At 42.6% G+C, this 27,378-nt stretch overlaps 1 protein-coding gene across 1 annotated transcript in view; it reads right to left on the bottom strand.

Annotated features, from left to right (window-relative positions):
• Positions 1–4,583: 4,583 nt before the first annotated feature.
• Positions 4,584–27,378, bottom strand: part of LOC311486878 (copine-9-like) — a gene marked incomplete at its 3' end in the record, with an annotated part of 96,872 nt that continues 74,077 nt past the window's right edge. The window contains 8 exon segments of the mRNA XM_084542895.1: positions 4,584–4,630; positions 5,157–5,241; positions 5,243–5,260; positions 5,262–5,408; positions 6,393–6,466; positions 13,064–13,121; positions 13,756–13,858; positions 19,652–19,779. Coding sequence (XP_084399021.1) covers positions 4,584–4,630; positions 5,157–5,241; positions 5,243–5,260; positions 5,262–5,408; positions 6,393–6,466; positions 13,064–13,121; positions 13,756–13,858; positions 19,652–19,779 — 660 coding nt within the window.

The following is a 27,378-nucleotide window of genomic DNA, read 5'->3' as shown; positions in this document are numbered from 1 at the left end:
CAGAAAAGGCCCGCCCTACCTGACGGAGAAGATCCACGGACCCACTACACGGTTTCCAGCAGGCCGACTGCTGCGTTCAGGGTTAGCATGGAAATCCCACAATCGAGGCTATTAAACGTGTTTTCCCTCGTACGTTTTTATTCGTTACTATCATCAAACACATTCGGCGATACATTTTTCACTTTTGTATCATCAAACTTATTTGTAAAAGCAAATGCTGCGTTTGCTGCTTTACAATTTCAGTATTGAGATGCTGGATTATATAAAAAACTACCGTTTCTCAGTTTCTCAAGTAATGTGCCCTGTAGATCGGTAAAAAAAAGGGTGTTGGGACTACTGAAACTGTGTTTATAGAGAGGGGTCCGAGTTCTGATCCATTCTATTAATAACGGTTTAAATTTTAAAATTTATACGCGAATATACGCGAAGCCTAACCACTTTACAGCATCGATAACATTTCTAGTTTGGCGTAGTGTATTTGCATCTTCCATCCACTGAGTGGCAGTGTAGTAGCATAAAACAAGAAATCCGCCCCCCCTCAGCAGAACTTTATAAATCGTCTGCTCTGGGTGTTGGGGCTACTGAAACTGTGTTTATAGAGAGGGGTCCGAGTTCTGATCCATTCTGGTAATAATGTTTTAAATCTTAAAATTGAAACGGGAAGTCAACCCATTTTAGAGCTTTGATAACGTTTGTAGTTTGGCAAAGTGTTTTTGCATATTCCATCCACTGAGTGGCAGTGTAGTACTATAAAACAAGAAATTCACCCCCCCCTCCGCAGAACATTATGAATCGTCTACTCTGATTAAACCAAACAACGGCACCCTCAGGTTTTAGACAACAAATGCATAAACCAGAAAGTAAAGTAACAACATTAACTTTATAAAACTGTGTACACCCACTAAACCTTTCTACAATGATTATTTAAAAGCAAGCTCCATCTATTCTTATTTTATTCCTTTTTTATTCCATAAAAACATAATCCTGTAGCGTGCAACACCTTGTACTCCTTGTTTGGATCATGTTTATATCCTACATGCATGCTTTATTCAAATGCACATGTCTGTATGGATTCATCTTGTTCCTCCTGCTGCTTTCGTCTCCTCCTCTCCTCTCTTCTTTCTGCCTCTATCCGGCCGGCCTCAAGCAGATAGACCCCCCCCCCCCCCCAATATAATCTGGGTTCTGCTCAAGGTTTCTTCCTGTTAAAAGGGAGTTTTTCTCACTTCAGTGCTTGCCTTTGGGAAGTTCAGGCTCTGGGTTCTGCAAAGCATCTTGAGACATTTGGATCTATACAACATTGACGGAATAAACAGACTACTGCAGCTCTAGGACACAGACTACTGTTGAGCCTTAAACAATATATTTTATTTCGTTTCTAAGCAAAAGCTGGAGAACATGGACAAACTTACATGTAAACTCTGAAACCAACACAAATGGAGATAGAAAAAAAACACATTTGGAGTATCAGACTAAGTTTAAGGAAGGTAAACTGTTCACAGACTATTCTGTACATCACTTCATAACTTATTTACAGCTGACACACACTCGTACGCTCCCTCGTAAAGAGCACACGACACTTGGGCAGAAGTAGTGAGCGGTACATCGTTTGTCAGTGTAATTAATTCATACTGTACACGCCGTAGAAAGCTAAGCATGCTTCATACAAAAATATCCTAATGTTTATGTGACTTTGGGTCGGTGTACTTATTGATCATAGCACAAACATGCATGCATGTTTTAAACACTGTGTGATAGAAATCTACCTAATATACATGAACATATACATGTGTCCCGTGCGTTTTGGATTATTACGCTGGCAGTTCCTTCAGGTTTACTGTACACAAAGATAGAAATAGAAAGAATGCTCCAGCACAGTATACAAGTCAGCCCACGTAGGAATGTTGTTTGAAGTCAATTTCCGATATGAATTAAGATACAGATAGTACAATCATTGGCAGCATATCAGCCAAATAAGCATGCAAAATATTATACAGTTCCTGTTTTGTCTTATAAAAATAGAGTCCTCCCTTGCACATACATGTAGGATTATGACAGAAATAAGGCCACATATCCATTTCCTTACTGATACAAAGCGACAGATGAACTCATTCGCTGTTGTTATTATTGGCTTTCTGTGTTTTTGGGACGCTGACGTCAAGTTGTTTGCTGAGCCTGCAAAACTACACGATATGTTTTATATGGTGTGGAAAATGAGAACCACGTACGGTTGAATTGAATTCCTAAAATGTATAGCGCATGCAGCATTTAAAGTGAGGCTGAATGTTTTATTTGTAATTTTACTTCTTCTCACGATAGATGGTGCACCTAATGTCTGACAAATGCAACACAATAACTCATTTTTTAAATGCCATTACTCATTCAAATCAGCAAAAGCATCTGTTCCCTTCTCAATGAAAACAGACGCGTTCATCATGGCCAGTGCTCATGTGTGTCACAGGAATGTCTTGATCTATAGCTAAATGGCTGTCGTAGCCACCGGGGAAAAAAGAAAGGCAAAATAAAACTGGTTATGTAATTGTTATGGCAAGAGTTCAGATTGCAGCTTATGCACTTTGAAAAAAATAAAAAATAAACTTCCTATGAGAATCTATGAGAACTGTCGGTCAGATTTGCAACCACATTGAAATCTTCACAAATAAAGAGAACTGCCTATGAAACAAAAGCCACCAGAATTAACTAACCCAAAGACACTATGTCCACTCTGTCTACTATAGAACATGCAAGGTAAGGTTAAACAACTTAATTTGATCCATTTTAAATGCAATAACCCCAATCAATGGGCAGAGGTGTCCTACGCGCACATCTGTTGTTATCTTACTGAGACTTCAGGTGAACAAATTACCAGTTAAATATGTTCCCTCCTGCTTTTCAAATAGTTTGCTAGATAGCCAAAGCATTGTGCTGTGACCATTGACAACCGACCATGCTACAGTAAGTTATAACTTCTACGTTAGCCTGGCCAGTGTAACCATACACCGATCAGCCACAACATTAAAACCACTGACTGTAGAAGTAAATAACATTGACCATCTTGTGACAGTTCAATGTTCTGCTGGGAAACTTTAGGACCTGGCATTCATTGGCGAGGATGTTACTTAGACATGTAGCACCCACCTAGACCAGACCAGCTCCCCCCCCCCCCCCCCCCCCCCCCCCCCAAAGGTGTAACACGGTATATTCTGTGCATATAACCATGGTGTCTGACCACTACTTTTCAATTTCACCGGTAAACTAACAAGTCAGCTTTAGCGCGCTATGCACTCAAATATGTTTTTTAATTTTGACCTGAAGTAAGAACATTTTAGACATTATGACAAATATCTGTAATAACATTTGCTGTTGAAGAAGAAGTTGCCCGTGTTGTGTCATCTGTCAGTAGTAGTGTTAATAGTCACCGGCTTTTCATTGCATATATTCAACCATGACAATACAAAACACAGCGCGACAAAACAAAACAAAACCGTGCACCGCTTCACAGACAGGTGAGTTGACGAGGGAGTTGACGTCTTCACCCTCTCCAGCAGAAAGACAGACACACACTGGCAGTACTGCAAAGGTAAAGACGTTTGGATGATTTCACGAGTGGGCTATAGGCTCAGAAACCGTCCTGTTACCTTATCTGGTAATTGACTACTTTAATGCATTTAAATGAAAATCTTCTTAACCTTTTACTGATTTCTAGCCTGACAGTTCAATATTATGATTTCCAGAAATGAGATTGTGTTCTGAGAAAACTTTGGTTGTGATTTCCCTTGTTTTTTCCATCATGCTACGCCCGTGTTGTCAGACTGAATCATTGTCTCCTTGAGCTGCATTGCACTGAGCTCCCGAGTGTCAACGCACAAAACAGAACCGGGGTTTCTACTCCAGCGCTGGCTTGCTTTTGCTTGAATCATTCATGCACACAGCTAAGGCGGGGCAGTTCCCAAAAAAGAAGGGCAAGTGTGGGAAAAAATAAAAAAGAGTCAGCATTCATTAAGAGAGAAAAGTGTGCATACATCTCCCAAAAGTCTGACTGACACAACACCAAGACTCACTCTTCATTTTTACACTTTTTCTTGGAGTCTTCCTTCTTGGAAAAAAAAGGGAACTGACCGTGACCCTTTCACTCGCTCTCTGCTACATAGGAAGAACTTCCCTATTCCTTTTAAACAGGCCCACGCTCCAGACAGCTTAAACCAGAGGTACCCACCTCATGCATAATTCATCCGAAATGACAGCCCCGGCTGAGAGAGTTACAATCTAGGAGAAGAGTGGGGACGGCAGAGCACACAGCCACCCGGGGCAGGAATAATCTACACCCCTGTGCAGAGTGTTGTTAAATTTTACACAGGCTGGAGGAAGAGGGGAAGCTGGAGGGGAGGATATTTGAGTTGGCCCGAACCGACGGTATCACGAGTGCGTTTCCTGCTTTCAGGAAGAGATTGCAAGCGACTCCCCTCTCACGTCTCAAGTGGGATTAGTTTAGACGCACTCCGTCTCTAAATAATTAATTGTTTTTTATAATTAAAAAGAACTAGTATCCACTCGCTGTCAAATTATACATCTAGGGTGCGAGTTCATTCCTGCATCTCTATTTTCAGCGCGTGCGTGTCCTTCAAATGCCCTGAGAATAAATAAAAAGAAAAGAAAAGGAGAGGATCGGAATCAGTGCTATTCATTTTTTAACTCAAACTGACTGGCTATCACTACATTACAACAGACACTCTTATACACTAGGAGTAGAAACGGTGGCACAGGAACTGAAGTGGGGTGGGAACTGCAGACTCAAGTGCTGCAGGTGCAAGTTCTGTTGTGGCTTTGTCACTCATACGTGACGCTAGAATAGATGCCAGAGGAAAATATACAACATTTGAAACCTTTTGATTCAATGCAGTCTGTGTGTCCTTGCAGGTTTATAGTGTGTATAGTGGTAGGTGCTGACAAAAGTCAACTGTTAAAGATAAAAAACACATTTTCTACATTTGACTCCAGGTCTTGTAGAGAATCCATCAACACTTTTAAAAGGGAGCATTTTCTGTTCTGATGAGTCAAGTTTACTGAGTTGGTTTCTGTTAACCCACCCTCAAACCATGCAGCACACACACACGGAGACACAAACACACACTTCCCTTCGCACAAATACATCGTACACGTCCGCCCTGCTCGGGACCCTCCTTTCAGGCTTGAGTATTGCGTTGCTTGGGAGCAGGAGTGGTCGTGGTGGTGGTGGACACCGAGGGGGAGTCGGAGGTGGCCGGCAGCGGAGGCCGGGGTTCGATTCCTCGGCTCTTCATGAAAGACAGCAGCTGGTCGGGGATCTCCGCCAGGACGTCCTTAGCCAGCCGCGCCATGCTCAAGACTTGGTTCCCCGACCGATCGATGTAGTCTCGGAAAGGAACGAACTGGAGGGGAAGTGAAAATAGACACTTTACTTGTCGACTGCAAAGTTTGGAGCCAGAATTGGAGTCAGGATGCAAAGAAAAACATCCATTGGTTTTCATGCTTGATTATGGACATAGCAACACTGCCTAATTCACAGCAAATGCTCCACCCAAGCAGGATTTTGGTACTGCCTCTTAGTAGCCAACATGGTAATCTGCATGATCCACATTTTTCTAAGACGATATATTCTGTACAGCTGCAGTCAAAGTGATTCAACTCTGCCAAGTACGTAGGGTTGCATTGCATTTGCATCACCTGCAGTTTTAGGTATAAATCTCAGTTATGCAGGAGTTCAAATGCAACTGAAATTCCTTATTGGGAAGGAAGAAGCAGCAGCAGCAGGAGCCAAACAAACTGGGCGCTTCTGCAGAAGAAGAACAAAGCGGTGACAGAAGCTTGTGAGAAACTGCAGCCGTTCTCCTGCATGAACTCTCGTCAAGGTCCAAAGAATCGTTTCTGGAGGTGTCATTTCACACATTTGGGCACACAGCAGGAAAATGTCCAGGTCAGACGTGTTCTGACCTACTGGAAATAAGACGAGACAAGCTGTGGCACCTGGGTAGAAATCAATACTACACGTGTTTGGACGGATCAGCCGCCAATATCAAAGAAAAGCAATATACAGTTAAGTGGAAAAAAGCACGAGGCAGCTCCAGACAATGGCCCGGTCCAGTCATACACACCGCTTAATGGGATGTTACACAAAATTTATACTGAGGAGGTGGTAGGACAAAGTCTGCTTCTTGTCCTGTTTAGCTGATCGCACATTTAAATGCAGTAAAATGTCAGGACTGAAGTGCATTTAATTCATATAACTAGATCCATGCACGTAAATGGGGCTGAATAAGTTTGGTTGCAACTGTATATGGTACGTCAACATTAGCATCAGCAATACAGATTACTGCTGATTAAATCCGAGGGCTAAAGAGCACAATACACTGCACCTGGACGATGTCTCTCTCAGCAAAGCGTCCCCTGGAAGATACTCGCACCTCATCCCCATCCAGTTCCTCCATAGCTGCAGACAAAAACACATTTAGCTCTCATTATTTACACATTTTCAATATTTTCCAACTTGTGTGTGTGTGTCTGTGTCAGGCTGCATCCTGCTGAGGATGGCTGCTGCCATCAAGGAGTGTCATTGCTATGGGGTGGGGGGTGCCTGGTCTGGTCTAGGTGGGTGCTACATGTCTAAGTAACATCCATATGAATGAATGCCAGGTCCTAAAGTTTACCAGCAGAACATTGAACTGTCAAGAGATGTTCAGTGTTATTCACTTCTGCTGTCAGTGGTTTTAATGTTGTGGCTGATCAGTGTATCTTACTGTATAGACAAATGGGAGTGTAGGTGGAAGCCAGGGCAATGCCAATCCTACATCCAATTTGTAAATCCTAAAGCTGAGACTTTCAATCCATATTTATTATAAATATATCAAGCCAAGACGTGTGATTGTAACACAGTTTTATCTAAGTTAAACTGTTCTAAACATTTTTATAGAATCTAGATTTGACCCATGGATGCTACATTTGTCGTTCCCAGCTCTGTCCAGAATAAATGTCGTCGTGCATGTGTGCACATCCTTAGAGAACGACTGTCTAGAGAGTTTCATTTTTATTAATTAACCATAACCACGCCAGTTAGAGGGGTTCATTATATTCTGTCGTTTCTATTTTCACAACTACTGGGGACAGAATCTCAGAATCTCTTTATTTATCATTAGTCAGCAGCAGAGAAAGTTGAGCTTGACTCGCTTCCAGTGTAAACAACGTTAATTATATCCCACAGGAAAACAAGGGAAAAACTTCAGCCACTAAATTCACTTTATTTGTCTTTTTCCTGACCTCAGAATAATATCTGACATAACCTTCAACACTTATAATGTGGTCTGTGGTCTATGCCAGCGATCATTGGGCGAGACAGGCTGCCAGGGCAAACACAAAAAGACAAACAAGCATTCACACTCAAAACAATTTAGAATCACGAGTTAATCTAAGAAGCACGTCTTTAGACTGTGGGAGGAAAACTGTATCAGTGAAGATAAACACTTTATTTGTGCCATGTGAAATTGGGTAAAACATAAACCTCCCCGTCGGGGAATCGAACCCCGGTCTTCCGCGTGACAGGCGGAGATACTGTCCACTATACTAACGAGGAGCACAGCGCATGCGTCAATGTTTTTTTTATTTTCTTCATACTTACACAAGAATTTAGTTCGATCAGGCAAGAACACAAGGACTTTGAAACCCATTTTCCGCTATAAAGGCCAATACCTAATATATTTACACCCAATAGACTCAGTTTATGCTAAAATTACAGAAATTCTCAAACTTTAATTTTGCTGGGTCCCACAACGCTAGACCAGGAGTGTCAAACTTATTTTAGCTTCAGGGGCCACATACAGCCCAATCAGATCTCAAGCGGGCCGGACCAGTGACATAACAGCATATTAACCTTTAAATAACAACTCAAAAAGTTCCTTTTGTTGTAGCGCAAAGAAGTACAAGTACAATCTTAAAATTTTTTTTTACAAAAGCCGAAGACTGATCATTTTACAGGTTCTTCTACAAAGCTCAAAAGGCAAAAAGGAAATCTCCCCGTCGGGGAATCGAACCCCGGTCTTCCGCGTGACAGGCGGAGATACTGTCCACTATACTAACGAGGAGCACAGCGCATGCGCCAACGCCTGAAAGATTGAACAAAAAGACTAAAATTAATTGTGGACACCTAATGCACTTCTTCATCAAAAAGAGAAACTCTAGGCAGCGAGGTTCACCTGTCCGTCAGGTTTTACTCTACTTTTGCAGACCTGAATATGGGAACATTTTACACAACAGACATTTCTGAGATAGCAAAGTGCAGGTGCATGCACAGACCACTAAATGAAAGTCACTGCATTTATTTGATACTAATGAAATCCAAACACACGGTAAGTTCAATCACCATCATCTAACTTTCTTACATTTCCTGTCTCCTCTACCTCCACATGACTATAAAAAGAAAAAAGCCCACGCTAAATCCCACAGACTAATATGCTCATATGTTATCATATCCTAAAATCTAAAATAAATATAGAATGTATTTCTATCCGTGTAGGAAGACAAATGAGTTTGAGTGAGCTGCGAGAAGAACTGATGCAAGTGGAGGATTAAACAGAAGCGAGAACAGAATGGGTTCTAACAAATTTAGATTTCAAAAGGTTGATTCCCACATGACGGCTCCTGAGAGACTCGGCTTTGACGGGGGGGTGGGGTGAGTGACTCAACCTGGGAGCAGACCTGAGCAGAACTGCAGCTGAATACATTTGTGGCACAAAAATCACAAGAGAAGTGCTTGATTTATTCTTTTTCCCAAGCTGCGCGCCTGCTTCTGAAGCTTTTCATGCACCACAGAGGCTAAATCAGGCACGCATCAAGAGGCTCCGTGTGATGAGTGACAGAATCTGCAAGCTGTTTTGTCGAGCTCAGAGTGCCACTGATAGACGAAGAGTGAAAGGAATATCAAAGATGATTCACCAAACGCAGCGGTTTGGTGTTACTTTAATCTCCCCCCCTCAAGTCTCTGGTGATTTATTCCAGTGAATTGAAGCGAACATTTTTGACACAGTTAAACTGGTGACTAATGTAGATGGGTCTATAATTACATACACCACACATCTACCATCCTGTTCTCATCTCCTGTCACGCTCGCTCGGTTCTCTGCTCTAATTTCTCTTTTCCTGTCACACAGGAGTTCACCCCTGACCCCAACCTCAACACCCTGCACTGAATAATGGGTCCCAATGAGGGTTCTCTTTTCCCTAAGCTGGAAACATCTCTAAGCTTCACTTTCCCCTCACGCAGTTTTTTAATTCAAATAGTTTTTCCAATTAACTTTTTCAGAAAGACACATAAGCTTCGCTGCATGGTGAGCACACGATGATGAGCGGCTTTTTTTTTTATTGTTGTTGTTGTTCTGCATGGCAGCCTGAGCCCAAATTCACGTAACATTTAGCCTCTCAGAATCAAAAAAATCCAGCTGATAGATCTCACGGAATACAAACATTTTCTTGCATATAAGTCTGTGAATAGTGGGGTCTGTTTGATGAGTAGACGTCCTCTTTCCAATGTGCCACATGCCGAAGTGTCCTTGAGCAAGACACTGAACCCCCAGTTGCTCCCAGTGCATGGCACTGGTGTGTGAATGTGTGTGTGCTTGTGTGAACGAATGGGTGGATGCGTCCATGACTGTAAAGCGCTTTGAGTGCCAACAGGTAGAAAAGCGCTATATAAAAGCAAGGCCATTTACCATTTTCCCAGAATCTCTTGACTGCTCATTTGTGACTAAATACCTTTTCACACGACTGCGTGACCAAGCGACCAATATCTTCAATTCAATATCTTCAAAATCAATTGTGTCAACTCTGAACCTCCCCAGTTAACCTTTCCTTGATGTGTTCCATCTTTATTGATCCAACACAATCAATTGGAAAATTGCGGAAATGGAGAAGCAGACGGAAATACTAAAGCGGAAACACACAACAACCAAGTGGACCAATCACAGCTCTTGCAGTTTGTGTCGCTGCAGCGCTTAGTTACATTTTTGCAGAGGTGCACGTCAGGCTACGGCGTCAGGGTCTGCGGTGTCGCCGTGGCTACGAAGTCTAAACCGCCTATAAGTCTTCTGCTCCATTGCAGGACTTTTACTGCAGGTCATTCCCCTGCTCAATCACTATGGTCTACCCAGCATTCTGTAGTGACACACCATACCATCTTGATCTCATATTAAAGTGGTGATATTCACAATACAGATGCAGACTGGATGGGTTGCACAGAGTTGCTTTTGTGATACCTAACCTGTTTTCTAGATCTACGACGGGACAAACAACGTCTGAAAGCGCTGGCTGTGCTTTCTACGGAGCGTGAACTAGTCGTTGTTTGAATGTAATGTAATTTAAATGGTAAATTAGGTGATTATATGCATTTCTTTCAAATGAAGTGCAACGACTGAATTCATTCTTTGCGCACTATCGCCCCTGGATTTCATGCATTTTAAATGAAAGTATGTGATGTACTGAACCAGAGGATTGTGACGAATCAATTTATTTTTCATTAACAATAACGGAGCTGCTGAACTAATAAATGGCCACTCATCAGTTGAGGATCACTGTAGAATTACTATTCATTAGAGAAACAAACACATTGCAGACACTGGCAAAGTCAGGATGTATCTCTTCTGTTGGGAGGATCCAGTCGCAGAGTGGTGCAGTTTGTGAACGAGCTGTGAGGGGACGACTGTGTTAAAAGCATAGACTGTAAAAAAAGATGGACGGGGAACAGTTCCTTAAAAGTGAAGTCAAATCAAGTAGAGCTCCCCCTGGTGTCTGGCTGCAGTATAGATCATAAGATCCACCTCCTCCATGTTAGTGGGCGGGACTTGGGCCAAACTAAAACCCGTTTTTTGTCATTTCAGGTAGTTAATATAATGTTGATGCATACTCAAGTGTCAATTGTTTGGATAACTTTAGTTTTAGTTAGTTATCTGATGCTATACAAACAGGATGTGACATAATGTCGACCACCAGTTGCCATGCCAACCGCTCCGTAAAGCATCCCGTGCGACTGTGAGAGTTGTAAAAAAAAAAAATAAAAAATAAGTACAGAGTATAATCCACCATTTTCTTGTAACTGGTGGAGGTAGGATTAATAAAACAAAAGCACGAGTGATTCTGGAGGAAGTGCGGTTGGGTCATCAATAACCCGGCCCCGCATGGCTCCATTTCGGACCGTATTGCGCAGACTCTGGCTCCAAAGTCGCAAGCGTCAGTTTGGCCAATGCAAGAAAGTGGGGATGCGTCATCCATATTTATATACAGTCTATGGTTAAAAGCAGAGCTATAGTTTACGAATGGCTGTGTCCCATTAGATGAATCAGGTCTGTGTGAAGAGCTAAAGAGATGCAATCCTCTGTAGCTATGTTAGCTCTCAGAGCAAATTGATGCGATTACAGTGAAAAGGGGATGCTGAGCTTGATGTGGGCGAGTATCAGTCTTTCAAAGCACTTCATTATTATTAGTGTTTGTGCAAAGGGACAATAGTCAATCATATGACTGGTGTTTGTTTTCTGCGCCACTGGCACTAATATGGCTGATATGAATTGTTCAGGGGAGCGTTTCAAATGTCAGGGAATGAGCAACTTCTCTGTTCAAAGTCTGACATCACTATAAAGGGAGACAGGGCTACTTCTTGCTCTCCCACTTACCCCATAGCGTCCGAGTTGTTAAAAACGTATTCCACATGTATTGTACACGTTCTGCTTCTGATGCAGACCGAATGATTACTCTGGGGTCATTAGACTGCCCCAGATAAAACAACTAACAGTGCTTTTTATCTGTAACACCACAGACAGAGTTAATTTCTTCTGTGCAACCTCCACAGCCCCCAGAGAGTCCAGCCAACCAGCGTTAGCTCCTTAGACAGTGCGTGACATAACTGTTTCACAAGGTGAAGATGGAAAACTTGTTTACTTCACATTCAGTATTTATTTTTACACTGTTCAACTACTGTTGAAGCAGCTTTGACCCACTCCCATATAGTAGTGGCAGTGTAGTCGCACTATAATAAAAGTCCATAGATGTCTGTGGTATTAATAACTCTGCCGTCAGTATATAGTATAAACTCTGATCTGTATTTCACGCTGGGCTACTGCACACCAGCTCATTATGATGACCTATAATGAGTTATACTGTATAATAAATGAGATCTATAGTGAACCACATGCATTTTCCTCAGGAAATGCTCGCCCAGAAATCCTTTAGAATCACAGCAGTATCTGGAGAGCTCCTCTGATTAGAAATAAGGAAAGTCCATTTGACCCTATCAGAATATCCTGCAGCCTCTTGACTTCTCATGTAGGTTCATATTTGTTATTCAGAATTAACTAGGTGGGTTTTTCCCTTGGGACTGTACTCTCATACCGTGTCTGCCTGTAGGTTTCCACTGCCCCCTTTTTATTTTATTAAACCGTGTGAATGTCTGACGGATCTTACACCAATCAGCCACAACATTAAAACCGGAAATTACGGAAAAGTAAATAACATGGGGGGAAACGATACCTGGCATTCCTTCATGTGGATGTTACTTAGACATGTAGCACCCACCTAGACCAGACCAGACACCCCCACCCCATAGCAATGACACTCCTTGATGGCAGCAGCCATCCCCAGATCAAGTATCTGTGGGATGATCCACAGAGGCCTCTCTCCTCAAAGGCCCCCCCACTAACAACATCCTGTTCCCAGACACCACAGGACACCCTCAGAAGGCCCATGTCCATTCCCTGATGAGTCACAACTGTTTTGGAGGCACAAGGGAGACCTAGACAATATTAGGAAGGTGGTCATAATGTTATGCCTGGTTGGTGTTTATACTACTGGGGGCTCTGAGAAGGATGGAACGGGGCAAAATCTGTGACAAATTACTTTATCAGTGTGAATCACAACAAAGAAATATCTTTCCCATCCTGTTGGATAAACCTCATCTTCAGAGGTGAAATGTTATGAAGAGATATTTCCTTTAGCGCTACATATCCCTCCCCGAAGCCACCCACCCACACACACACACACACACTCTTACTTACCGTCAAACTCTGCGGGACCCACTCCTACTATGATGACAGACATGGGCAGGGAGGCTGCCTGTGGAGGAAGCACGGAAAGGGTCTGAGCCAAACTTCAAAAAACACACGACACTGACATTATTATATGAAACTGCTCATTTAAACTTCCAGTGGGTATGGAGTAACATCACCATTTGGTCTTCCTCTGACCAGTCAGATCAGGATCTTTCCCTAAACACAAGGAGCTAACTGGGAATTTAGTTTTGTTGTATACGGCTGTTAGCCCAGAAGCTAGGCCAATAAAGTTACTTTGGAACCACTCCACTGGGAACAGAGTATGCTCCAGCTAAGACCTGTGGGGTCCAATATGGTGATGGACAGAAGAGTAACACTGACGTCATCTGAGCTCAGTGGAGCTGAATTTGTTCTCAGTGCAAGGCATGACTCTGATTGGTTGTAGGACAATACAATATATTTTTTTTCCCTCTGCATCGCCCCATAATGAAATGTTACCGGACTCATATTCTGATAAGAATTGTGTCTGTCTACACCATGCTATAGACACGCATGATGTGAAATTAAAATCTAAAATAGAGTACACGTTCACAAATTTAATCATGAGAATTTATAACTACATGAAAAACAATTAATTTTAGCTATAATGCAACATGTCTGGAGGGGAATGTAAAGTCTCTATGTACGTGTCTACTCACATTGACCACTGCCTCTTTGGTTTGAGCCATGTCTGAGATGACGCCATCTGTGATCATCAGCAGCACAAAGTACTGGGAGCCGTCGGTCACCTCTGCAGCACACCTAACAGCGCAAACAAACACACAGACACGACATGCATGCAGAAGTTAGACCCAAACTGGTCCACGCAAATACGCACTGGAGCCACAGGAGCAAAGGTGAGGAGAGAAGACAAAGACAGGAAGTATGATTTCAATATAAAACAAGAAACAAAAAATAAAATGTCCAAAACTCAAAAGTATCAGGACAAACTTAGTCTGGTTTCTTATGGACCTTTGAATCTGCTCTAACTTCCACGATTCAAATAGAATGAATTAAGTTATGAAATTAAATGCAAATGAGATTATTAGGCACTTTTTTGGTTTTGACATTCATTTAAGCAACAAAATCCATATTAATTCACAGCAATGGCAATTAAAGCAATTAGATTAGATTAGATTAGATTAGATTAGATTAGATTAAACTTTATTGTTGTTACACATATTCAAGTACAAGGCCAAGCAATGCAGTTAGCATCCAACCAGAAGTCCAGAAGCAGTAAGTGCTGAGTATGTAGACAAGTACAGATACACATATGGATAATTTAAAGGGGAACTGCTGTTTTTTACAACCTGGACCTTATTTCTGGCATATATTACGATCGTTTACTCACCCATATAACTTTGGTGTAATTTATAGTCGTCTGGGAGATATTTAGATCCGCGTATATCCATATAGTGGGAGTGACTGGGGCACCGAAACGCAGCCTCTAAATAACGCATGATCTGCCATGAAACTCGTTCATTTCACCAATATTTTGTTATCGTACGTTACTGCTATTCCCCGTTGAGTTACCTGTTGTTATCATCCGGGGTCTGTAGGTCAATCTACAGACCTGGATGATGTCGTCTCTGAACGCCGCGCGCACCCGCAATGGTCGGCTTGTTTACATGTAATTTGTTACTGCTATGGTGCGTGCTTTAGAGGCTGCTTTTCGGTGCCCCAGTCACTCCCACTATATGGATATATGCAGATCTAAATATCTCCCGAACGACTACAAATAACACCAAAATTATATGGGTAAGTAAATGGTTGTATTGTATGCCAGAAATACGCCAGGTTGTAAAAAACAGTAGTTCCCCTTTAAATTTAAAACATACCGTGTTCCAGTGTCCACAATGACTATAGACATCAGGATAAGTACAGATATGGCAGTGGGATATTTACAGTAGTATGATTAATAGAAAGTATGGCGATTACTGCAGTTTCAAACTATGGTTAACGACTATATGAGTGGCAGTAAAGTGGCAGTAGCAGGAGGACTGAAGTTCTGGAGGGGTTCAGCAGCATAGTGGGAGTCAGTAATACATAAAGTTGATATAATTTACCAATGCAGTGCCACATCATTCTGAGATGCAATCACCAAAGGTTTAACCTTTTATGACTTACAACGTGGTAATCTGTGTCAGTAGTAGCCCGGCAGCCAGCCTGAACTCCCCCGTCCCAGAAGTCTTTGGAGTCTGTTGGTTGGTAGCTGACACTCAGGCACAGATCTACCATTCCGATCACATAATTTGGGGGAGGGCTTCATGTGGTGACAGTCATCCACATTATCTGCGAACCGTGGAGTTGGATTTGTTGACAGCTAAATGTCTCTGACTGCTTGTGGGGACATTCATTTGCATGCAGAGGTATTTTCTTCTCTGTGTCGGTTGAATCACGCCGCGAGGGAGCGTTACCAGAGCTATCACTCTGATAGGAAATGATGCCTGGTGGCTGCGCTAGGCGTTGTCAGTGGCCTTGTTTTTACAACAAGGCCACTGACAAATGAAATGAATGACATGCTTTTGATCACCCAGTGCTGATGTCAGTTGAAAGGACTCTGTTTGTTTTGACGGCCGAAGGATGTGCCACTTTCATCTGAGCTTTTGAACGTCACGCTCTGCAGATAACTCCAAAATCTCCCGATACTCTGGCGGTTCTCTGTAAGTTCTTCAGTACATAGACGTGTGCCTGTAAGTGAATGCAGAATCCTACCCTGCTGGCACATATTTCTCATAATACTGTACAGGCCACACAAAAGCTGTTGTATAAGAGAGTATTTTTGGTCGTGTGTGTGTGTGTGTGTGTGTGTGTGTGTGTGCTGCAGGTAACGTTAGGATCCCAGCAGGATGAAGGAAGACCTGCTGTCTGACTCACTGTTTGACTGGCTCACACTCAGTCTGGCCCGAGGCTGAGAGCAAGCAAAATGGCAAATTCTCTCTGCATGTCTGCTAGATTCATCTCTATCTGTCCTCCTGCCTGCCTCAGCATCCATCCTCTCTCGTTCTCTCTGTGTGTCTCACTCTCATATTCTTCTTCCATTCCACCGCTTCTCTACTCTGTCTGTGTCAAATAATGGGGATGTGTACAGTATCAACAGGTGCAACAGTGGAAGTGTGCTGTTACCCTTCAAACTTAAGTCCAGGGGAGCAGGAGTCGTCACAGCTGCCTGTGTCCTTCTTTTATTTTTTTTGTAATAAATGCGAGTACAGAAGACAAGCATGTTCGGAACAGGTGTACGGAATAATTATTTCTCCGTATCTGCTACAGATGGCTCAGGCACAGGAGTGATTTAATCCAATACTTTAAGCACCAGTGTGAGACAAGAAAGAGTGTGTTGGATTATCAGCCTGTATGCAGAGCTTCACAACATGAGGCAATAAAAAGGAAAAACCCAGTATTTCCAAAGTGATGATTATGATACACCGTGGCATCAGGGCTAATGAACCACTTTTGAATCAGACAACCACCTATCTTTATATCTTTATACCTGGACTAAATGTGGGATGTTCATACAGTTCAGTAATGTGGACAAAAATGCAATATCTTAAAATAAGTATGACTACGGTAGGTATATGCAATAAAATAAAAGTTGTGTGTCCTGTAAACTTTTTTCATTAAACTAAACTCATTAACAAAAATGTTGGAGGAGCCTTATGAGAAGAGCTTTGCTGACTGGACAGTTAAGACATGGAAACATTAAGAAGCAGTGTGTGGGATTACGGTGCATCTGTGAAGAACTGATGTTCTGATTTTTTAAAAATCCATTCACCCACCCATCCGTTCGGCACTGACGTTGCAATAGATGGCACATTCATCCAGTACACAGGCTGTAAATAAAGATGGATGAAGGATGGATGAAGCTCCTCTAAAGTGAAGCCAAAGCAAGTAGAGCTCCCCCTGGTGGCTGGCTGCTGTATAGGTCATAAGCTCCGCCCCCTCCATGTTAGTGCGGGGGACTTTGGCCAAACTAAAACACTAAAATACACGTCAAATATTTTTTTTAGTTAGTAGTAGTAGGTAGTTAATATAATACTGATGCATACTCAAGTGTCAATTCTTCTGATAATTTTCGTTTTAGTTAGTTATTTGACGCTATAGAAACAGGATATGACATCATGATGACTACCATGTCAGCCGCTCTGTGAAGCAGTCCATAGGACAGTGAGAGTTTATAAATAAATAAATAAATAAATAAGTACAGTGTATAATCCAACATTTCCTTGTAACTGGTGGAGGTAGAGCAGAGAGTAATATTAAGTAAACGAAAATAAGAGCTAGTCTAGAAGAAGTGTGGGCGGGGCATCAATAAACGTGGCACCACGTGGCTCCACTCTCGGACCGTACTGATCAGACTCTGGCTCCAAAATTTGCAAGATGTTTGCCGCCCGTAACCCCGGAAAAAAATAGCGTCAGTTTGTCCAGTGATAGGAAGTGGGGACGCTTTGTCCATATTTATATACAGTCTATGACCAGCAGACCAGTTGAAACCATAGAATGCTGAAGAAATGGACGACACGTATCCACTTACTCCCACTGGTCACATGATGCTAGTATCACGAGTATTCGGGTGGCGCCATCTTGCAAGTTTGGAGTTGGAGTCACTGGCGTTTGGCTAACTCAGCGCTCTGTTCTACCTCCACCAGTTACAACAAAATGCTGGATTTTTTTTCTTCATGGAGTGGTTGTCAGTGGCAACTGTTAATCATCATGACGTCACATCCTGTTTCTGTAGTGCCGAATAACTAACTAAAACGCAACATCTCTGAAAAATGGACGCTTGAGTATGTATCAGTATTATATTAACTACCTAAAATGACAGAAACCATCCCTGAAAAAAATTAAAAAAGTAAAAGTATTTTAGTGTTTTAGTTTGGCCCTAGTCCCATTAACTAACATGGAGGGGGTGGAGCTTATGACCTATACTGCAGCCAGCCACCAGGGGGAGCTACTACTTGCTTTGGCTTCACTTTAGAGGAGCTGTCATGGCGTCTACTTTTTTTTTTACAGTCTATGGTTGAAACAAAGTAAGTAATACTGTATATCTCAACTGAATCTGAACATGAGGATCTTTGATCACATATGGTTTTGGCCTTGGATTCAGAGACTCACAACACAAAAACTCACAGCAGAACTTACAGCAACTCTGAGCTTTAAGCTTTACCAGACACGTGCAACTAAAGTCTTTGACTGATGTTGTGGGTGTGCGCGGGTGTGGGCTGCCTAGCCATTTTCAATATTAACCATCACACATAAGCAGTCCAACTTTTCTGCTGACAAATCTGCACAAAGAATCATCGGACAACAACACAAGCGCAGAGACAATATATAGAAATACACACCAGCAGTTGGAAAGAAGCAGCATGTTTTTTTTATTGGCTGTGATAATGTGATTGTTGCTCCGATAAGAAAAGTCGCATGTGGCTATGTTTATTTATGTACATACGGATCATACCGAGCATCCTCCTTCTCCCCTCATATTTTCTTTCCTCCATCACTACTCTAAACCTCCCACGTGGATGACAACAACAAAGAATAAGTGGGAGAAGAGGTGGAGGAAGATAAGGGCGCGTAGGAGGAGCAGTATGGGGAAGTGCCAGACCAAGAGGAGGTAGAAGAGAAGGATAGGGACTTTCAATTACAGTAGAAAAAGATCACAGCGATGAAAAGGAAGAGGAGGATGCTGGTTAAGAGGCAAGGAGATAATTAAAAGGAAAAAACAGGAGGACGAGGAAGACAACAAAGAGGGATGTGAAGGAAAAAGAGAGCAGAATAAAAATATGTCAGCTCCCTCTTCTGTCTCTGAATGACTGGTAGTTTTAATTCCCACAGATGAGCAACAACCGCTCCACCCCATTTGGTTGTGCAACCAACTGAGGTTTGTGAAATCTGAGTTATACGCCGCAAAATAACACACCGCAACCACATAATGAGTGCTGATTACAACATGCGACATAATTAACATGATATGATGTTCAGCAGGAAGAGCAGGTTAGACTCATTTATGAGTTACTCACATCGTAGTGGTTCCCTTCCATCAAAATGTCATTTGGTCAGCTGATAGCTTCTCCTGAAGGTTTTACTGTGTGATGTATGATAAAGTTTAAAATGACGTGAAGTCCTATTGATTCAGCTTATTTTTTTGGATAAGGATCATGTATGGCCAGTCAATTTGATCCTTCAGTATCACATCAATGTCCCCACATTTACTGGGTCGCCTTGGGAAGGTATCAAACGTGCAGTTCATGCAGTAAGACCTGTAGTATAACCGTGTGTATATCAGTTACGTCTTCAACACATCCAAACAAAGGCAACTGGACAATTTTAAGGCAACTGTCTCATGGGGCCTGTTCAGACCTTGCGCTGAGATCCGATCTGGGGATCCGATAAAAGACAGATGTGAACACCCCATGATGGAATGAGATCACATTTGAGAGATCTAAAAATGTGCTCCTCTGTGGCGACAGATAATACACACTCCTGCCTGAGTGGATGTCTTCCAAAGAGAGTGTAAGTGTGTTGGTGTGTGTTGGTGTGTGTTGGTGCGTCTCTCACCGAGCCACCTGGTTGATGACGGGAGCAAAGTTGGTCGGGCCGTACAGCTGAACAGTTCGTAGGCTTTGGAAGTAAGCCTCTAGTACACCTTCTATCCCCACACAGTTTGGGTTTTCTATATTGGAGTTCTGCAAGAGACAACATTCAGCTTGTGAGAAAATATTCCTCTGGAAAAAGAGTAGTCACGTTAAACGATGTTTCGACGTTCCTGTAGACCCTGCAGGCTCTGCATCTTAAGTTACAGCCTGACCTGACCTACTTTTAAGATGCATTTCAATTCTACAGTACTCTTACCTGACATTTACATGGCCTTGTACTTACATTGCATCTGCTTTGGCTAACTTGAAGTTTACGTTACAGTTTGTGTTAGTATGGAACGAAGCATCATCTATTTCTGCTTAGAACAACCATGCTGTCAAGGTCTACAAAGAAACTGTTAGCTCTTCATTCTAGCTGGACATTTCTGTCCTTTTCTGTCCTCCATGATGTATCTGAAAGATACAGATCGTTCAGCACACATTCCTCCATGAATACCATGCTTGTTCACTGCCGTGGTCATGTAATCTCACTGATTCGCTTTAGCTTGCTAACAGCTATAGACATCATATTTTTGTGAATTGTGATCTGAATGCATCATTTTTCCAACTGTGAGCGTAGACGTGAGTTTCGCTCAATCTGGAGGGAAATAACAACGTTCACCCCGTTTAGGAAAAAAAATAGATGAAAAAGATGACAGCTGTCAGCCAACGTGCGATTTACGGCAAACAGCATGGCTGGTGCAGCTGAAAGAGAAGCCGCCTCCGGCACCGCAGAAGCAACTGATCCACACAAACATCTGAAGGACTTATTTGAAAACAGCAGTACAGATTCAGGTGGGAAACATGTAACGTTTTTCTGCAAATTGTGAACGCCGGGGCTGAATAAACAAGTCCGGACGTCCACCACTTCACTTTCGAATTTGAAGCAACACATGGAGTTGAAAAAAAAAAAAAAAAAAAAAACGGAAAAAATCAACGGTAACTGTCTGGAGTCTATGAACTTAGTTCAAAATTACAAAATGTGAACTATGAACTAGTTCATCTGTGCAACCTGAACTTTGAACTTGTTCTTGTTTAGTGTGAACTTGCACAACGCTAGCTATAGAGCTGTTAACACGGCTAATGAAAAGAATATTCCACTAACACTACATGCAGCAGACTTTATTTTTTATAGACAACGTAGCACTATTGGAGTTTATGCCTTTGCGCATATACACTCCTGGAGATTTTTTTTTTCCGTGCCCTGCAGCAAACATAAGACCCCTACATTCTTAATCTAGAAAATGTAATATTGGTGCAACCTTACAGTTTCCTTCAGCATTCAAGCAGTCAACGTCTAAAGAAAGGAAGAAAAATAATTAAGAGCTATGCCTGTGCACCTGCTGCTGAACCGAGTGCATGCCCCATTGGACCTGCTGCAAGGCATGCTTCAGGCTAGCATTCATTCAGCAGGCCAAGCCGTCTGCCTCTGCTGGAGCAGAGTGGACACCTTGAAGGTGTCTTTGTCTGCAGGACCGCACTCTGGAGGAAAAGTTGGACCTGTTCAACTTTGAGCATCCTGACAACTACCCTGATGGCTGCATTAGCCAATAACCCAGCACCATCCATCAATAGTTTTCGTCCTGTCACTCGATTGGGAAGACGAGCAATCCGGAGCTCCACATTTGCATTTTTTTCCCCTCCGTCCTCACTATAGCGGGTTCCTCCCTTTCTGCAGACACTCCACAGACATGAGCACTGGTCAGGAGAGCAACGCCAGTTATCCATGATGTTATAATTATTGACAAAGGTTTGTATGCTTCAGTTGGCTTGTTTAAGTCATCTCTGAGATTTGTTTCAACATAATGGGACAAGATTTGCACCTGAATTGCAGTCCGTGCATTCAGGTGGTTGGTTTATATCTGACTTGGGAGGTCTATAGTCACGTACCAAATATTTACAGGTGCAGAAAAGTGATGCATTCCCTCTCCAAATGTGTGGAAACAGCAGCAGAGCCATGTCCCTGGAAGGGCATCAAGGTGCCTTTTTTTTTTTTTTTACCTGGATGAGCTGATCATTATGGACACCTCCTGGGAGAGAGGTACAATCCACAGTGGCACTTCTCCAACACATGCCATGCTGTGTCACCATAAATTGGCAGAAAAGTTCTCCTCTTCCCACCCAATTAATGTTAGCTGGTCCCAGCCAGGATGGATGCACTAAATTCTCTGCTGTCGCATCATGTCCCAAAGGGTGGTGATGGTACAGTTGCTGGTCAGCATGTCTTTAAGTCATGTATCTGTCTCCCTGGGACTAACGCCAAGTGAGGAAGACAGATCAATTGGAACAGAAGGTGCATACCAACTGTTTGTTCCTCAGTCAGACTTGGGTTACTGGAAGAACCTCCATGTTCTGTTGCTGGGAGAGTTTTGTCACAGATAACCACAATGGCTGGGGGAAGAAAATTCTCCATCTCCAGAAAGAAATGCCGTCCGCCACAGCATGCGCACCACCCAAAACCTTCAGTTGTCCCAAAGTAAGTTATTCTGGTGACTCCTGAATATTTAGTGTGGTTCGTTACTGGCAGAGAGGACATGTCCACTCTAGTGGTGCAGAGATGAAATGTCACAGCATTGAAGTGACAGATGAATGGCCGTGGCCCTGGACCCAAGAAGTCGTATCTGTCCCCTGCTGTGATTTTCACTATCCAGAGAACAAGGGCTCTTTCTACCATGACCTGTGTTACAACCAAATCCTTCTTTTATTCCTTTGTAGGTTGAGGCAACAGGTGTTCGTTCAGTACAGAGGAGTCGAACAAGGTCACTGTGCCCTCCACAAGAGCTTTGTCTTTGCCCAGAGCCCTTCTCAGAGGAATTACAGTGGACCTGTACAGACGGTTTCATTCTCTTCTGTATGCTACCTGCTTCCTGACCTGTAGTGTCAACGTGGGGTGCTTCAGTGTCTTTGTCCCATTGGCGACAGCTCCTACTGGGTGCAGCGTTGATAAAATAGAACGTTTGTTGCACTGGCCCCTTCTTCTTCTGTGAGTATAGGTGCAGTCCTCTAAGCCGTCAGACCCACTGGTTCCACCAGCATCAGCTTAAGAATTGCACTGGCTTAGTGGGGAGCATAACTTAGGCTGCACATGTAGACCTCAGGGGATCCATGTAGGGCACAAGGTGGGGGAAAAAATTTCAGAATTTCTCATGTGCAAAACGATAAAACACAATAGCAGCAGCTCTTACAATGATGTCTCTCTTTGGAGCGTGCATCTCTACACCTGCTCTGTAAATTGTTGGTTTGAACACAGAGCAGACAATAACTGTTTGCCTAAAGCCCTATTGACATGAATATTCAGAATGTATATTGTTTTTATACAGTGTATATACACCGATCAGCCACAACATTAAAACATCTTGTGACAATTCAATGTTCTGCTGGGAAACTTTTGGACCTGACATTCATTCATGTGGATGTTACTTAGACATGTAGCACCCACCTAGACCAGACCAGACACCCCCACCCCATAGCAATGACACTCCTTGATGGCAGCAGCCATCCCCAGCAGGATGCATGAAGAACAGCACAAGGTGTTGACCTGGCCTCCAAATTCACTAGATCCCAAACGGATCAAGTATCTGTGGGATGATCCACAGAGGCCCCTCCCCTCAAAGGCCCCCCACTAACAACTTTTTGTTACCAGACACCACAGGACACCCTCAGAAGGACCATGTCCATTCTCTGATGAGTCACCACAAGGGAGACCTACACAATATTAGGAAGGTGGTCATAATATTATGCCTGGTTGTTATGTGCAGAACACTGCCTGCCAGCTACTCTCATTATTTGTGGTAAACAACTAAACGTGATCTGGACTGAACAAGTGTTTTTCCTCTGTGGTAAAAGGCAGATTCTGAATGATTTGTGCAAAAGGTCTGGACGACTCCACTCCTACATTGCTCTTATATGCTATGTGTCCCAAAACAGTCCCTGAAGCTGTCCAACCATTGTCCACCTTGAGTAGCTCTTTCTTTTATGTTATACATTAATTATTTATTGAAATCTGCATGCATTTCCATTTTTAAATATTCTACACATTGTTATTATTTCCCACTAATTACATACTGTGGACTCGAGGCCTGAATAGAATTAACCTACTATGTGAGACAATGTTTAAGTGTTTGTTCGCCACGGTGAAGGTCCTTGGTGGCTCTCTTATAGTAAAGGCTGGATTTGCATTATTCATCACAAAAACACATTCTACATGAACACAGTATGTCCTACATAAAACACAGCAAACAAGTCTCTAAAAACCATAGTCACCACATCTAACCACCTACAAAACATGAAATAAAGGTGAAGCGTTATAAAAATGAGATATTCAGACGTTTATCTCGCAGTGACCTAATACTGTGACGGTTCATGGCTGAGCCTCCTTTTCAGAAGCAGGTTCACGCTCTGAAGCTCATTTTCCAAGATTGCTTTTTAATTATTTCCTCTGAGACTGAAGTTTTTTTGTTTTATAATAATAAAGGTTTCTTTAAGGCATCAAAAGGGAGTCATAAGAGAGTGTTAATTAAGCTCTAACACAGAGGAGGTAAGTCATAGAAGCTCTAAGAGATGAAATAACCCTCGTGAAAGACTAATATTTTATCAAGGGTCCCTGTAAAGCAAAGACAGATTCAGTTATAGTAAGTGTGAGCTTTAAAACTGCATATGATACATACACCGATCAGGCATAACATTATGACCAGTCTGCTTATTAGTCGGCACTGCTCTGTGTTTTTGTGTAGTGTCTTTTTATAGGTGCATTGTCTCCCAAGTGGTTTGTACTGTCTGTATTGTACTGTTTGTCTTTGCACTGTCTCCCATTCTTGCACTGCTTGTCTACACCGTCTGCAACGTTTGCACTGTTTTGTATCGTCTGCATAATCTGTATTTGGGTCAAGTTAGTCAGTGAATATCTCTGAATTTACTTATTCATGTTTTAATTAAAACGATGATATTGTGGTGGAGATGGTGGACGCCTACTAAGTTCCAGGGGGAGCAACTAAACAACAGGACTGTGCAAAAGCCAACAAAAGCTAATCTAATTTCAAAGTTTCAAAACGCAGCAGCGAGAGAGAAGACTTCCAACAATTTAAAAAGACTTGAAAGTTTGAAGCTAAAGTAGCTAGCGTAAAAGTCACCATTGAAATAAACACCTGTCGAAGTTGCTCAGTTGATTTCAGACGACAAAAGCATCAAACCAAAAATACAAAGTAATGTTGGGTGTCAAATGGGAGGCAAATATCAATGTCTGAAAACTCCCTAAAATCCTATTTGTGGAGAATAGATTTCTTTTCAGGCCTTCAAATCATAATACAAGCCTGCAAGACGTAGTCTCAGTCTTTCTTTTGCAGCCTTTCAACCTTTGCAGCATGACATTAATCCCATAGTCTTTGCTGCTTGGCGACAAACTCCCTCAACTCACCCACTGTACTTCTGTGTGAGTCCTGTTTCATAAGGTGAAAAACACTTAAACTTTATATCCAACGAAGTCTAGATTGCTCAACGCGCTCGGAGCAGTTTCCAAACAATAGATTCCTAATTAGAGTCGCCACAGCATGACGCGGCTCTGGGATTTGTCACGCCGAGGTGAACTCTAATTGGAAAAGCCGATTGAGCGGCCACTCGCACGGAAAAGAGAAAAAAGGTTATGCAAAGTGAAAAATCTTGACAAGTCAGATCCTGGCGCTCTCCTCCACCACTGACTGGTGACTGGGAGGCAGACTGGTGGATCATGGGATTTGATAAACCTGAGTGGAAATGACAGTTTCAGGTCAGGGAAACTTGTGTAAGACATTTTTCCAGTGTAGTAATGAAAGACCTGAGGGGCGTGTCCTTGAGGTGTTTAACCTCCTATGAAAGGATCGGGCTACATTATCATCTTCTTTAAGGAGTCCTGCTAATCTTTTCCTGCAGTGTTGAAACTCTAATGAATATAAGGGCCTGTTCAGACCTTGCATTAACATTAATACGGGTGGTGGTTAGCACTGGTGCCTCACAGCAAGAAGGATCTGGGTTCGAATCCAGACCGACTGGGGCCTTTCTGTGTGGAGTTTGCATGTTCTCCCTGTGTCTGCGTGGGTTCTCTCCAGGTTCTCCAGCTTTCTCCCACCGTCCAAAGACATGTTGGTTAGGTTCATTGGTGATTCTAAATTGGCCGTAGGTGTGAGTGTGAATGGTTGTCTGTCTCTCTGTGTTAGCCCTGAGATAGACTGGAGACCTGTCCAGGGTGTACCCCACCTCTCGTCCAATGACAGCTGGGATAGGTTCCAGCCCCCTTTCACAGGCAGCCTCGGTTGTCTTCGTCCCCCAAAGCACATACCCTTCACAGGACAAGTGGTTACAGAAGATGAGATGAAGAATGTAGGAGGAGCCGTGCGCAGGTTAAGTTACGTATTTCCTCAATCGCCGATGTCTTTATTTCCCTTTATTACCAGAGGTTACGGTGCGTTTGGAAACTTCCAGGGTTAGAGTTATAATCTGAGTTCTGTGCAGGTCTAACTAACATCAGGGTGCAGATCAATAAATAATAACTTAATGTGTGAAGACAAAGTCGTGATGCACACACATAAAACAGAGCTGTTCTCAGTTCTGGAGCAGCGGTAGAGATCCATCAGAGACATCAGCTGTTAAAATATTCTGCTGCGCCCCAGATGATGTCGGAGTTTATTTACATACAGAGAAACTGAGATCAGATCTGGAGACACATGTTAATGCCAGGTTTGACCACACGTACCTAAAGCTGGTCACTTGTGATCAGATAGCCCAGATCTGATTTTAATGCAAGACTGTTCTCTTTTCATGTTTAACTCCCACACGCTTTTTGGCTAATTTCTTCGAAAGAAACTGTCGAGGGGACAGTTATCTGGAATGAGAAATTATTTTTCACTAACTGCAACTGGTCCGATTCCTAATGGTCTGACAGGCGCCAAACTAAGCAACGCATCCTCAAAATGCCTCCCTGAGCAGCTGCCTCTCTGCTCTTCTGTTCTTTCTCCGTCACTCCCGTACAATCAAACATATTGCACTTCTTTCTCTTACCATGCAGCATGATTCACAGTGTTTTCTTCCTCCCACCTTTTGTTCCTTTCCTCTGCCTCAGTCATCCACTTGACAAGACTGTTTCACAGTGCCTACAGTTTGTGGGATTATACAATCTTACCTTCCACTGACTTAACAATTTGTTCTGAGTTGAATTGTTATGTATCGTTTGGTGCATTGTGGGAGGTTATTTGTGTTATCGTCAACGCTAATTTCAATGATTACTTAATTATGATTACAACAATTTGTGAAATTAACTTCCAGGGTCCTTGCAGAGAGCAAGATCGACCTGGACTCTAGAAAATATACAAATCTAACAGCTCATAGGTTAATTTTTACACAATCTGTAGTCACTTTAATACAGATCATGTTGTGCATATCATTTCTGGATGGCGTTTTGTATTTACTTTGTGTTTCTGTCTGGGGTCTCTGTACCTCTATAGATGTTCTCAGTCTCTTTGTTGTTGTTCCACGTCTCTTCGGGATGTCTCTACACCTCTTTGTAGCTATTTCGAGTCTCTTTGTTGTCATTCCGTATATATTTTTTGGGTTGTTTCACCAATTATGCCTCTGGTGCTTCAGCTGGTATAGGCCTAATCTACCCATAAGCACATTGTGGCA

This window comes from Chelon labrosus, assembly GCF_963514085.1.
Source record: "Chelon labrosus genome assembly, chromosome: 4".
Taxonomy (NCBI): domain Eukaryota; kingdom Metazoa; phylum Chordata; class Actinopteri; order Mugiliformes; family Mugilidae; genus Chelon; species Chelon labrosus.
The sequence above is the reverse complement of the archived record's forward strand: the minus strand, read 5'-3'. Positions and strand labels throughout refer to the sequence as shown.